Source organism: Colossoma macropomum, unplaced genomic scaffold (genome assembly GCF_904425465.1).
Source record: "Colossoma macropomum unplaced genomic scaffold, Colossoma_macropomum, whole genome shotgun sequence".
Lineage (NCBI taxonomy): Eukaryota > Metazoa > Chordata > Actinopteri > Characiformes > Serrasalmidae > Colossoma > Colossoma macropomum.
The window spans coordinates 2,205,782-2,221,092 of record NW_023494810.1 but is presented as its reverse complement, the minus strand read 5'-3'; the positions used below and the strand labels follow the sequence as shown (position 1 = coordinate 2,221,092).

Below are 15,311 nucleotides of genomic sequence, written 5' to 3'. Positions count from 1 at the left end.
ACTGGTTCTGTTAAACTCTGAAAGGCAGTTGTAAAACATCACTATGCAGTATGTAGCGTTAGCATAGTAATACCTCTTCTAATACATAGTTAAAAGCTGCATTTTGAATAATGATAAACCTACAAAAGGTGTTTTGTTTCACTTTAAACTTCATTGACTTGTCTGTGTGATCTGGATGTGGTTTGAGCAGGTCGAGAGAAGTTTTGGGTGCTTATTTACATGAATGGTTTGGGATACTATTGACTTCCAGTGTTTGTTTGCTCTGGTTCTAAACCAAGGACGGACTCCAGCTGGTTTCCTGATACATTTAATCTGCAGCGGGAAATGGCCAAACACTAAAAAGTCATGAGGCTGTTGTCAGTTTCTCATTTGCCAGCTTCTCGTTCAAATTGTCCCGTTCCACCTTAAATGGTGCAGCAGTTACATTCTGGCACCTCAGGCACCATTTAAGGTGGAACGGAAAAATTCTAATGAGAAGCTGGTGAATGAGAAGGGACTTCAGCCTCTTAAAAACCGAATGTTGAGAGACATTTTACAAGAAAATATTCTACTTTTGAGGAAAAGTTTCCTGCTGGAGATGTGAGAAAAGCGGCTATAGCTGAGCTAAAGCTTAAAGCAGAGCAAAGTAAGTCTGCATTTTTGTTTATATTGTATTTTTTGGCCAATACTAGTATTTATGCTAAAATAGATTGTGGCTCTCAAGGTGGTTTAATTTTTGTTGAAAGGACAAAATTGCTCTTCTTAACATTTGGGTTGTGACCCCTGAAATGTATATGGATATACACCACCACTAGCCTGTCGCTAACCTAACATTGCAAATCCTGGGGTACATGGTCTTAGTCATCAAGTAACAAAAGTATAAAGCAAAGGTTTATAAAACAAATGAAAAGGTTTTTGAATGAAATATTTCTGTATGTTTATGATTTTATGACTATATCTGCCATATATCTATCTCAGTATAAACAAACTGAAGGAGTCTTGTTCAAACATGCATAGCTTCACTATACTGTCCTCAACTGCGTCCGTTATTAATCTCTCTTTCTTCACAATTAAGAAAATGACAGGGGGAGAAAGATTCCCCTTAGATATTTACAATTCTAGACAGAAACAAATAAAATATGTCTTCTTTAAGTTGTCAGATGACCTTCCCAGTCAGTGATGTCTCCACGATTTCTCCTCTAGGTGGCCAGTAGAGATGAAAGTGGTCAGTCCCAAGTGGAGATTTTCTCTCTGAACCGTCCAACTCCACGGTGGGTGAAGAGTGTTCCGGTTGGATCTCCAGTTCACTGTCTGGAGTTTGTCCCAGAGCTGAATTCACCTGAGGAGGATCACCACACGCTCCACAGCTCCACTGCTGCAGGGAACACTGTGTGTGTGGGGCTGGACGATGGCAGGTATGGAGTTCAGGGTCACCAGTCTCATCATTTAGAGTCAGAATAACCCATGTTTGCAGAAGTGTCATTACAAGAAAAGAGTGCAGTTTGATTCCCCACATTCAGTACTGTGTATATGTGACCCTTCTTTTGGGTGTTCGTCCACCCTGGCCAGTAATGGACACCAGACTGGGATGATGCAGTTTTATTTGCCTCCAGCAAATAAGTATGGCAACCACAGTGTGAGTCTTTGTATGTGCCTTGGCCAGCATACAACAAGGCAGCATGCAAACACTGTACTGCCCAAAAAAACACATTGGTCTAAATATATTTCCAAAATAAACCAGTGACATGAGAGATGTAAATTCATGAAAATAATACAAGCAGTTACAAATTACTATGATCGTTTAGTGGTGAAAGTGCTTGTGTTTTCATATTATGTTCAAATTTTAAATTTATTAATGTCTACATTTTACATTTCCATCAGGGTCAGTTGTTACAGTATCTATATAAATTATATTTTACAGCTACATCATCCTTTTTTAATTAGTGAAACATAAACCAAAAGTAAAATGTGAAATAATGCCATCTGGTGGCCAACACAAAATGTGGCATTTAGACTACATAGTGCAGGTAAGAATAAGCTAGTTAACCCAGCTAGCATTGCTGTGCTCATTAATGCTGTTCGTAATACACATTAAACAGGAATGGAACACACTTGTAATGAGTGTGGCAACCACTTTGTACATGCCTCGGCCAGCATACAACTAAAGAAACAGGCTAACGTTAGCATAGTTCAGGTTGAGCTTCGAATTTGTATCTCTTTAAATAACAAATTGGGTATAAAGGTCTCTTACATGTATTTCAAGACAGTAGAGACAAAAGTGGAGTACTGTTTCAAACTTAGTATGTGTAAAAAAGTGAAAAAGGTGTACGTCCAAGTTAATTTCAATACATTATTTATGACACAAATGTTTTACTTTTAACAAAATTTATTTTTCTAGTTTGACTCTTCAAACCATCCCTGTAGTGCGGGCAGTGCATTCTTCATACCCATACAGCTTTGAAATGGCCTTTAAAGCGATATATCGAGCACCTTCAGCAAACTGTGCTGAATAGTGCTTTGCAAGCGAACCATTGATAAATCAATGAGCAGCAAACTAACAAAAGCAACACCAAGGTGCAAAGCTCCAGTTCCCCTCAACAGCCTTCACTGTAACAAGAATCCACAAGCTGTATGAGCGAGAGTGAGAGGCTACAGTCGTGGGTTCACGATCCGTAATAGTGCTGGGTTCATTCCCCGGGCATGACAAATGCGTAATGTCAGTTAATTTAAGAGACGGCGAACCGATAGCAGCACGAAATGCTTTTTTATCCCTCTCATTCACCTTACTCTCTCCATCTGGCTGGTTCCAGAAATACTGCTCATTTTCCACACTAGTGTTTTTCACTCATGAGCTTCCTTGTCACACAGGGTTGCCAGATTCACAATTTTCCCAAAAATTCAGGTTAGTCTGAAAGTGCGCTGCAGGTGGAAGTTACACTGTCGTGGGTTGTGTTTTCTGCTTGGACAGCTTTCGAAATGAACTGCAGCTGCGGGAAAAGGTTTGAAAATGAAAACGAATCGTCTTATGAATGTATATCGATCCTAGCTTTGAATAACTGGCAACCCGTTCTGTCTCTGCTGCTTCGCTGCTGTATGGGCAGCGTGTGCCAAGTGGAGAAGTCTCAGCAAGAAATAAACACAGCTGCACACAGTGAACTCCACAACGTGGAACTTTGAGTTTCTGTCCAGTCAGAGTGCGCGACATCATCTGCACCCTTTTTTAGATTTTTTGATGTACTTGACAAGGTCTGCGACACCCAAGCGGACACAAACGTAGTCGTCATTTTTTGTTGAGTGTGGTTGTCGCCAGGACTACAAATTGGCCACACAACATGACATCAGCCGAGGAGGACAATGATGGGGATTGAGAGCAGCAGACCTGTTGAATAAGCAAGCCTGATGATATGGCGGGAGTTGGGAAAAGACTAAGCTAAGCAAAGGTTTTTGATCTTTAAAGCGTTACACAATTGTGCCTCGCAAAATATTTTCCCAAGGTTGCCAAGTCTGCGCTTACCACAATGACACCCCACAAGTCTTGTCATTTCTGAGATGCCTCAACCCCGTCACCTGGCCATATGGATTTGACCCTTATCAAAGTCGTTTAAGTCTTCACGTCTGCCCGTCTCTCCCATACAAGATAATCAACGTTGTCCAAGTCATCTGTGAGTTGGATCATTGGAGTTATGACATATATGGAGTATAGAAAACTAACTAGCTAGTTAAACCCTTTGATGTCTGCAGTTATTGCTGTCATGAAAAAGAATTTGTACTTGATTTTTTTCTATTTTTGGATATTTCAAGCCGAATTTACTATAAGACAAAGACCTAAATGCAAAAAAGATCATCTCATTTATTGAAAGAAAAAAAATATCCAACACCAACTGGCTCTGTTAATCAGTTAACCCCTTAAATTCCCAGACGTATTTCATACGAAGTCTTATTATTCAGTAATTACAGGAACTCCAATGTAAACTGGTGGAACTGTTCTTAGGTTATAAAGGTGTGTAATAAAACTTTGGGCTCACCAGCAGGTTTATAATAACCCTAGCTGATATTTGATAATTGACCATTTAACTAGACACACCCAGACTGAATACTGGCGACCCTGTTGAATCTAAACATCACATAAATAAAACCTTTCCTGCAATGTGAATTAGGCTAAAAGGTCTCAGCAGGTGGCCCACTGTGCCGTGCTCGAAAGAAATTCTGGAAGAAATGATAAAGAAAGTTATTGAAATATTTCAGTCTGGAAAAGATTGCAAAGCCATTTCTCAGACGCTGGGACTCCACACTGAGAACCATTCTCTCCAAAATGGAGAAAACTTGGAACAGTGCTGATTTTCCCAGAAGTGGTTGGCCTACCAAAATACCTCTAAGAGCACAGCGACTGGAGACTTCACTTAAATAACGTCAGTGTTTGTGATTCTGCCACTACAAAGAGGCTGAGCAAAAATGGTGTCTATAGAAGAGCTGCAGCATGAAAGCTCACATTTGCCTAAAACCACCTTGTTGACTCTTAAGCCTTTTGGAATAATGTTCTGTATGCAGATGAGTCACAATCTGGTGTAAAGCCAAAACAGTCCATGATCTGATGCTTAAGCACAGCTGGATTATACAGCGAGACTAACTAGCTAGTTTTCTGATCTGGAGCTTTTTTGTTGTGGCTGTAAACCTTGAATGAGTGACTGTTGGAATGCTGACAGATACAGTACAGTTGGCTGAAAAGTATCATTTCTAGTCAATAACAGTGTTTAACCTACAGGATAAAGATGTCTCTGGCATCTGACAGTGGCTAGTTAGTCTATTTCAAAGTCGGACAGTAGCAGCGACAGTGAGAAATATAAAAATATAACATTTTAAAACGCTGTTTCTATTTTTGAACAAATTAATTGGAAAAATCTATTTTTGAGCGAGTTGTCTTAATATTTGCGTGCTTTATCGATTGTCTTCTCTACAAATCGGCTCTCACTATTTACAGTTTCACATCAAATAATAAAGCCTCCGCTGTGCCTTGAATACCACGCATTTGTTCTGTCTCCTTTAAGAACCTCTAGAAAGAAAGTTTGACAGCGAATATTTCTATAAACCACAACATTTGACTTTATTGTGCTTTATCTGGTGGTATTCAGCAGATAAAGGACTGTTTATCTGGTTTAACTTCGCAATAGGTTTGCGCGCCTTTTGTGGAGAAATTGAGACGGGGTCGATTTGAGCGCGGCGATGGCAGCAAACGTCTGAGCAGAAAGAAAAGATCTATTTCCGTCTCAGAAATGAAACTGTGAACGTGGTGTTTTCCCTTACTGAAGCCATTCGCTATGGGTCGGAATAGTGGGAGAATCACTTTGGCTAAAGGAAAACACTCTTGCGTGACAATCTTCTACCTCGGTTTTGACTGATTTTTACTCATTTGCCTTTTTTTGTACAGAATATGAAAACTGGTTCTCTTTTATGCTCTCCATACATGTGCAGCTATGGAAGTGAAAAAAAATCAGCTTTAAACACCTTGAAGTTTCATGCTAATTAGATGAAATCGGTGTAAAAAGCAGCTTTTCTTCTCTCCTGAAAGGTAGCGCTTTTTGAGATTGGAGGTTTTTGTCGTGATAACAATGAAGTGATGGTAGTGTAACAGTGCATTGTCAGTCTGAACATGCATTGATGTTGAAATTCGGTGTTCTTTGAGCAAATGCCTGCACGGCTGTGAAATGAAAAGGCTGCAGACAGTGCTCTTTTTGGAGTTGAAACACGCCGTGGCTACCAGTGTGGTATTTCAGAACAGCTGGTCCAGCAAAATGATGCTTAACCCTTTGAAGTCTGGAATTATTGCTATCATGAAAAAGAACTCGTACCTGTTTTTTTTTTTCTATTTTTGGATATTTCAAACAGAATAGACCACCTGAGGAAACACAAAATGCAAAAATGGTTATTTCATTTCTCTTCTTTCATCACCTGGCCCTGTGTGAAAAAGTAATTGCCCCCTAGTTGATCAATTAACCCCTTAAAATCCCAGGCTTATTGCATACTAAGGCTTATTATTCAGTAACTTCGGGAACTTGGTTTAACTTTTTTTTTTTTTAATTTTTACCCGGTTTTCTCCCCAATTTAGTCGTAGCCAATTCCACCCGCTAGTTAGGACTCCCCCAATCACACACGACGCTATCAACGGTAGGAGGGTGAGGCTAACACAGGCTTCCTCCGAGACCTGCCTCTCACGCAACGTCACTGGACAGCCAAACGCGCTCGGAGGAAAGCGCCAACCGCCAGATCTGTTACGTCAGCTAACAGACACCTGCGCTGACTTGCATCGCGCTTAGTGAGTGATGGGGGAGAAGGGCAGCCGTCCCACCCACCCAGAGAGAGTGAGGCCAATTGTGCTCTCTCGGACTCCCGGCTACAGACGGCTGTAGCATCACCAGGGATCGAACTCGCGATCTCCTGATGATACGGCCAACGCTTAGACGGTTGCGCCACTCGGGAGCCCTGGTTTAACTATTTTTAAGTAACAGAAGTGTGTAATAAAACTTTGGCCCCCCCCGCAGCCCCTTGCCTTTTAACCAAATGAAGTTGATAATTGGGATCAATTAAACTACATCAGGGGTCAGCAACCCCAATGTTAAGAAGAGCCGTTTTGTCAAGTTTCTAACCAACTTGGGAGCCACAACATTTAATGTCCATTTTATTGAAGTAATGTTTCACCATCTTTGCTGTAAATGTGTCTCAGTGTGTGCTAATGTTTTAGTAAAAAAATATGATATAAATGAAAACGCAGACTCACTTTCCTCTGCTTTAAGCTTTTGCTCAGCTGTAGCCGCTTTTCTCACATCTCCGGCAGGAAACTTTTCCACAAAAGTAGAACAGTTTCTTGTAAAATGTCTCTCAACGTTCGACTTTTTATGAAGTTGCTTCTCATTCGCCTGCTCCTGTTCGAATTTTCCTGTTCCACCTGAAATGGTGCCTGAGGCACCAGGATGTAGCCAACTAACTATGTAGCTAACTGTTGCACCATTTAAGGTGGAACGGGAAAATTCAAATGAGTAGCTGGCAAACAAGAAACTGACTTGTGCTTGACAGTTCATTGCAGATTAAATGAATCAGGAAACCAGCTGGAGAGATTCTAAATGTAAATAAATCCATTCATCTCCAAATTATCAATGTTCCTTTTAAATCTTTCTCTTTGCCTTTTCATTAGTTACTAGCTATGCGAGATCTGTTGTCTGTGTTGCTATGGTGACTAGCAGTCTGCGCACCAAGCTTCAGGGTTAGAACGATCAGCAGAGCTTTATTTTACTGCAAAGGAGGATTATTTTATTTTTACCCAAAAATCCAAAAAGCTGCTCCAGACTGAATACTGGCGGCCCTGTTGAATCTAAACATCACTTAATTAAAACCTTTCCTGCAATGTGAATTAGGCTAAAAGGTCTCAGCAGGTGGCCCACTGTGCAGGGCTTGAATGAAATTTCAGAAGAAATGATAAAGAAAGTTATTGAAATATTTCAGTCTGGAAAAGATTGCAAAGCCATTTCTCAGACGCTGGGACTCCACACTGAGAACCATTCTCTCCAAAATGGAGAAAACTTGGAACAGTGCTGATTTTCCCAGAAGTGGTTGGCCTACCAAAATACCTCTAAGAGCACAGCGACTGGAGACCTCACTTAAATAAAGTCAGTGTTTGTGATTCTGCCACTACAAAGAGGCTGAGCAAAAACGGTGTCCATAGAAGAGCTGCAGCATGAAAGCTCACATTTGCCAAATCTGACATTTGCCTAAAAATGCCTTGTTGACTCTTAAGCCTTTTGGAATAATGTTCTGTATGCAGATGAGTTAAAATCTGGTGTAAAACCAAAAAAAAAAAAAAACCAGTACACTAAGAACATCAATCTAACGATCAAACAGTGGTGGTAGTGCGATGGTCTGGGGATGATTTGCTGCTTCAGGGCCTGGATAATTTGGCATGATTGATGGTACCTGAATTCTGCTCCCTACCAGAAATGTCCAGTTATCAGTCCATGATCTGAGGTAACGATTCAAAGCGCAAGAGCGAGTCCATCTCTAAATGACTCCCCTCTGAGATGCTATTGGCAGAACCCTAAATGTGAGAGTCCTCCAGATACAGAAAGCGTTTGATTGCTGCTGAAACAGTTATTAATTCTAGGAGGCAGTTACTTTTTCACGAGTGATGACTTTGAACTTTCTAGTAGGAGTTTTGTTTGTTTGAAGTTGAAATCATGGCCTCTCCTGACTCTTCTTCTGCACGATGCTCCAGTATATTTGATTGTGTTTGTTGTAGTCTTACAGTTATTCAGTGAAGAGCCCTTGAATAGAACTGCCACTGTTTTCCATTTCTTCCAAAAGGCCTACACTGGTAGAAATAAAGGTTCTGTTCAGGTACATTTTTCGTTCATCAAGGTACAAACAGTGTAAATGTTCCCTCAAAGCTCCAACAGTGGTTTTAAGGTCTGATTGTGAACCTTAAATAAGTTTTTCCAGGTGAAAAGTTCGTATTTGTACCTTTTCATAACCGAATGTTTTAAACAGAACAGTAAAATAAAAGCCTGGAGACGAGACGGGGTGTGTGGAGTCAGTACAGCTTAGAACATATCATTTCAGTGGATTATGGTTCAGTTATGTTCCCTGACTGAAGGTACTGAGATGTAGCCTTGAGGGTTCCACCCCAGTGACAAGAGGGGAACTGACCCAGAGACAGTTTAAAGGTATTATTTCTGAAAGTATAAAGTTTTTTCTCAGGAAATTATTGATTCTGCTGTCACTTTCTAATTATGCTGGTAGTTAATTTAACCTGTCCACCTCCTGAAGTCCAAACCAATGGAATAGCTTTTTTGGTCTCTAAGTAGATACCATGGGGAGGTAAAAACTGATTGGACATTTTTCTGTTGGGTGTTTCAAGAGCTTAATTGCATTGTTACCAATAAAACCTTGACAGTAAGGCATAAGTGGTACTACAGTTCTTATATTTGCAGTTTTAAACAGCATTAATGATGATTCTATCAAAAAAAATAAGCATACATATTAAAAAATTACATACACGTACAGTGGAGTCCAAAAATGTTTTAATTGTAAATAAACAACACAAAGTTGTAGATTTTTGAAAAGTTTGAAAACTAAAAAAAATTATGACTAGCAAATGTTATATAAGAATATATTATATAATATTAAATATATAAGATATGATATTGAATACATAAGAAATCTTCAAGAGTCTGTGCTATTCTTAGGTCACTATTAAAATCTAAGCAAATTTGTGACACTGACCATATTGAGGCCTTTATACAACACATTCAGATTTGTTTTTTAGTCTTATGTCATCCATTAAAGCTCATATTCACGATTCAGCACTTTTGCACAAACTGTGGTGCCTGCTTATGTGCACCCTGTCATTAAAGCTAAAGGGGGAACATATCAAACACTAAAAAAATCAGAATTTTAAAGCTTCTGCTTTTCATTCAAGTTGTTGTGCTGAGAATAGAATTTCTAAGGATAATGTTTTTATTAAACTAGAAAAGATTTCAAAATAGAAGCATTTTTACAAGTGGGCTCAGACTTTTGGACCCTACTGTATTTTGGCCCCACTTTATTTTAATAGCACCCAACAGATTCTCTACAGGTGCTGAAAGTATTAACATACTTGTTCTCTACAGTGTTAGGCTTAGAATTAGAGCCAGGGTGGGGTTTAGGTTTTGGGTTGAGGCTAAGGTTAGCATTAGGGTTAGGGCTAAGGTTAAGGTTTGGGAACATTAAGGTGAATTGAATAGATGTTAAGTTGATTGATAAACACACACAGAACTGTCATTGCGGTCACCGCTGTGGACCAACAGCTGGTCTGTTTTCTCAATTGTACAGTTGCAGTTATTGTATATTCAGAGGAGAGTTTATTGTTTAGTGTTTGTATCTGTTGTATTTGTCTTTCTGCACTGTTGTCTGTTGCTGTTCTGTGTTAAATGTTGTTGTTTCATGGTGACACTACATTTCGTTCCTCTCTCAGCACATCTGTGATGAGATGAAGTGACGATAAAGTTCACTTTGACTTTGACGTCTTTCACTTAATGCAAAATAAGCACCTGCAAAGCATCTAAATTGGGCTGGAGAAAGTCCAGAGGATTTCCCACTGGTCATAACATAATTAATTACATAGGTATGATGAATTATATTTACATTCAGTTTACATTCTTAATCAACAGGTTTGAGTCCGCACTCTTTTTTTGTTTGTGTCGATGTGGAAAAAATCTGACGGGTGCATTTTTCTACATGGACAGTATGCAGAATAATAACTTTTCATCAAAATCAAATAACATTTTTCCACTTATACTTACAAACACAAATATGGTACAGATTAATCGTTTAGAAATAGAATCTTTACTTTCTACCGAGTTTCTTTGCTTGTTTTAATGAGCTACAAAGTAATTCATGTGAAATTTAACATGCTGTTGTTAGCAGCAGTGACAACTGCTAACTAAGGCTGCATTCACACAGCAGGTAAAAGTGGCCCAAACCTGATTTTCTCACCAAAACCGATTTTATTTTTTTTTTTGTTTGGCTGTTCACAATATCGTTTAAACATGATCTGTGCGCCATCAGTCTGAACAGATCAGCTCCTAAACTGACTCACATGTGCAAAAGAACGATGCTTCAGGTGGCTCATCCAGAGGTGAACAATTATCACTGCCAACAAATGGAATTCTGCTTCCAGAGGTTTTAGCTTTGTTTACTCCAGCATCACAGGAGCGATTATGAAGCTCTGATGGCTGACAGCTCAGCTTATCACCCAGAATGTGTTTGAGGTCAGCGTAAAAAGGGGCATGTTATTCGACCATGGTCACTTATTTGGTTTGTGTCCTCAGATTCTTCAAACTTTGCATTCAGACTTTTCCCTCCTTGCTGCAGCCTCGTTCGTTCGTCTCCAGCCACGTTCAGTCACTTCTGTCAAAATCTCTTTGACAAGTCTCTTCTAATTTTTTGGTACAGAAACATCAGCCTAAAGGTTTGAGTCTCAGCAGCGAGAAATTATGACGAATATCGAGTTGGACTGACGTAAAAGTCGCATGAATTCTGATCTGGCTCTTCAGACTGAGTCGCATTGCTGTAGATCGGATACGGATCGGATTTCAGTACCACATATGAAAGCGTCTCAAACGGAAACAAAGACCAAGACAGAGTCCAAATGCTGTGAGAACAAAGCCTGACTTCTCTTCTGTTCTGTCCTGTAGTATCCTGGTTTATGGCAGCATGGACACTTCAGCCCAGTGCCTCCTGACCATCCGGAACGACACGGGCTGCCCCGTGCTGTGTCTCAAACACACCGCTAATTTCCTGTTTGCTGGTCTGCGGGACGGAACGCTGCTCATCTATGAGAGACATACTGGAGGTAAGAGTTCTATAAGAACCTGAGCATCATTGTCTTTTAGCCTTTTAACCTGTGGGCTTAAAATTCAGTAACTACTGCAAATGATTCAGTTACTACTTTGAAGTAAAGCACTGCACTGGAATGAGGACAGCAGTAACACTGCAGTGAAAACGGGAATGGAGATAATCTTTAAGGTATTCTATACGCTTAACTCGCCATTTTTTCTCAGACCATCTCATTTGGATACCTATCTTATACTTTGTTTTCTTAGTCCTCCAATCACTGCTTAGCAACCATTGAAACACTTCAATCACTTCAGCAATCCGCTGTTACCTCGAAATCCCGGTTCTTTAGTCATCATTTCCCGTCTGCATGCTTTGAATGTAAAGCTCCAGACATGATTAGATGACACACGATAGTCTGACAGACGAGATTTTGTTTTCTACCCATTTCAAACAACAAAACAGCTTTCAAAACTTTAGTTTTTGATTTGTCTGTGTAGTTATGCTTCACCATCAGCTGATCACAGACAGCAAAACCTCTGTTTGTTCATTGGTGAGTCATTTAATTTGCTGTGTAGTCGATAATATGAGATAATTTTGTCTGAAAAATAAACCTATAATAAATAATAATAAATCTTTGTTGATGTGAAATGGGTATTATTGAGATCACACTCAAACGGTACTCTTTTAATCTGTTGACATAAGACACATATTGTGATACTGACAAAAAACAACTAAGAAAAGTTCTAATGTGTGTCTGGACAATAATGACAGTAAAGAAATAAAGTTTGGCAGATGAGAATTTGGGCAAAAGTATAAGGACAGATTTTTACATTTCAGGTGTTCTGTTATATTTATATGCTGCTATAAGCCTATTTCAGACCAGACGCAGTAACCATGCTGTGTGCCTCAAAAATTTTTGACACATACTGCATGTGGTAATAGTAATATAATGCAGTATTTTTGCTGTAATGTACAAACTAAGCTAATACACAAATCAATAAATCTAGTTTTAACTCTTTGATACATACAAATGTGATAGAAATCTCTAGGTAGGTTAATGTTGTGAACCCACTTGCATCTCCCCCTCTTCATAAAGCTCTACATCACATGATGAGAAAGCTAACAAGAGTCGTGACAGCAAGTCAGGCTATTTTATTGTTGATATTTTTATGTTGAATAAGTTTATGTAAGCAATTAACCTGCAATAAAGATGTTTATATTACGTGAAAATGCAAATGAAACTGAAACCGCTTTCACCTCTGGTGTGAAGTAATAAGTGTCACAAAGTGGTTTCAGCTTACCACTCATGCAGAGTCGCTTCTGCTGTGAAATCAGCTTTAGAGTGATGATATAATATATCATACTTCTATTTATGGGGATAGTAGGGAATATGTTGAGTAGGGCTTCAAGTAAGACCAACATTGTTGAGTCCAAGACAAGTTAAAGACCATGACTTGTTGAGACTGGGTCAAGACTGAATCCAAATCAAAGCAAGACTCAAGACCGTGTCAAAATAAAAGTGAGACCAAGTTAAGACTGACTCTACATAAAAGTGAGACCAAGTCAAGACCGAGTCCAAATAAAAGTGAGAGCAAGTCAAGACTGAGTCTGCATAAAAGGAGACCAAGTCAAGACCAAGTCCAAATGAAAGTGAGACCAAGTCAAGACTGACTCTACATAAAAGGAGACCAAGTCAAGATCGAGTCCAAATGAAAGTGAGACCAAGTCAAGACCAAATCTACATAAAAGGAGACCAAGTCAAGACCAAGTCCAAATGAAAGTGAGATCAATTCAAGACTGAGTCTAAATGAAAGTGAGACCAAGTCAAGACCAAATCCAAATGAAAGTGAGACCAAGTCAAGACTGAGTCTAAATGAAAGTGAGACCAAATCAAACCAAAACCCAAAAAATCAAGTCCCCTTTGAGACCAAGCCTCAGTTAGTCCTTTTCTCCTTCCAGTAGTTCTTACTAGAAAACTGTAAAGGAAGGATTTTCTCTCCGCAAAACAAACCTGTATGTACAAATATGAAAAATAAAAAATACATCTTCTTCTACAAACACAAATGTGGTGTGGTTCAAAAGAATTGTATCAAGATATCTTCTAAATCATTTCTGACAAAGATGAAAGTCAAACTAAAGCCTTTAAAAACATACTGTTCCAAACAACGATGCCAGTCATCTTACGATAAAGATTGCTTCATGTCCGTTTACCTGCTTGGATCAGCTGCCTCCTGTTTTTAAGAGACTGGGGAGAGTTCAGTGCGAAAACAGAGTTCGCCTCTGTGCTTTACTTTACTGCCTACTTCATTACAGTATAACAGATTTTGGAAATCTTCTTCATATACTACTGAAAACTCCTTCTTTCCAACCAAATTACATTAGATTAGCAGGCAATACTTTGTGTAAATAGACCACAATATAGAAATATGTACTCATATGCAGTTGTGACTGACGTGTCTTTTTTCTGAATTTATACAAACACTATTTCATTTTATAGTAAATTAGTTTTGTCTAGTTTATGTTTATGAACAGAGACCTACAGATGCAGTTTAGTAAAGGAAAACTCTTTGAAGTTTTTATTAAACTTAAACTTGTAACTAAGTTGCAAATAAATCTTAAACTGAAACTTTGCTTGTTTGTAAAAAGTGATTTCAGAGCCACTCAGTTCTACCTGATGGAAACTGTTTGCCTTCAGTGTTTTGTGCTGATGATAATTTTAATAGACATCAGCGTCACTAATTAATGACTCTATTAAAAGACTGGTTTACCAAGAGAGACACTGGAGTATTTTCACCTAAAATGAGTTAATGAAGCGAGTCTTGTTACAAAAATGATAATAGTACATCAGAGTCATAATTAACCTTTTAGTACTTTTACTTTCGATACTTAAGTACATTTGAAGGGTATCTCTACTTTAACTCAAGTACATGGTTTGTGTACTTCGTCCACCACTTGTAGTGGGTAACACCTCTGCCTTCTATGCTGTAGATTGGGGTTCAATCCACCACCTGGGCAAGCACTCTATAATAACCAATAAGAGTCCTTTGGCAAGACTCCTAACACTACCATTGTTTACCTGTGTAAAAGCGCTCTGGATAAGAGCACCTGCCAAATGCCAGGCTGCTTATTGAGGTATATAATGAAATTTAAACGAATGTACCAAATGAAAACATCATGAAATAGCGCTAAATAGCATGAATCCAGTACCTACATGCTCATGAAACTCAGCAGAAAGACACAAGGAGGACCTACAGGAGCAAGGAGCACAACTAATGTGACCCTTTTCTGGGGTTAAGAAAATCTTGCAAGCCCCTCTTTGGATGGATTTTCCTGCAGATTTGATATGAAACGATTTGCATTTACATCAAATAGCAGCATCTGAGCGAAGCTCTATTTGATGTTGAGATGAAACAAAGCTTTGCATGCCCAGTTTAACCCCTGAGGTGCTTCGAGCATGAATCAGCATGCACTGGTACCAGTTAAAAGAAAGAAATGATTGTTTAAACAGTAGATGGACTAGGTCAAGATCAGAGAATGGAACTGGCCACTGGCCGAATCCAAGACATGTCGATTAAAAAACATTGACCAGACTAGAGTACTACAGTTCTAGTGTTATGTGATGTGGGGATGGGGTGGGGGCGGAGTTGAATCACATGGGGATGGGGTGGGGATAGGGACAAGACGCGAGGGACATCGAAGGATGTCGGGTTGGGGATGGAATTATCAGTCGTACAGTCCAACATGCGGCGTTTAAGGGGGATTTAAATGCTATTCCTTGCTTATATTCAGTCCGTTGTCCTTTTTGTTTGTTTGTTTCCCTCATTGAAGCGAAAATAGGCCGAACATTCTGTACGTTGCAGGTGTTTGTCCCCATGTTACCCACACTTCCCCTGTGCAGGTGTAAATTGCCTATTGATTTGTTCTAATAGGCAAATTTTGATAACGCATTTGCTGGGATGTAGACAGTGGCG

The 15,311-nt window shown here is 39.3% G+C and overlaps 1 protein-coding gene across 3 annotated transcripts in view; it reads left to right on the top strand.

Annotated features, from left to right (window-relative positions):
* Window positions 1-15,311, top strand: part of arhgef10la (Rho guanine nucleotide exchange factor (GEF) 10-like a) — a 310,750-nt gene that overhangs the window by 261,953 nt on the left and 33,486 nt on the right. For all 3 annotated transcript variants that reach the window (XM_036559119.1, XM_036559118.1, XM_036559117.1), the window contains 2 exons: window positions 1,183-1,394; window positions 11,199-11,356. In XM_036559119.1, the coding sequence (XP_036415012.1) occupies window positions 1,183-1,394; window positions 11,199-11,356 (370 nt within the window). The remainder of the gene's footprint in view (window positions 1-1,182; window positions 1,395-11,198; window positions 11,357-15,311) is intronic.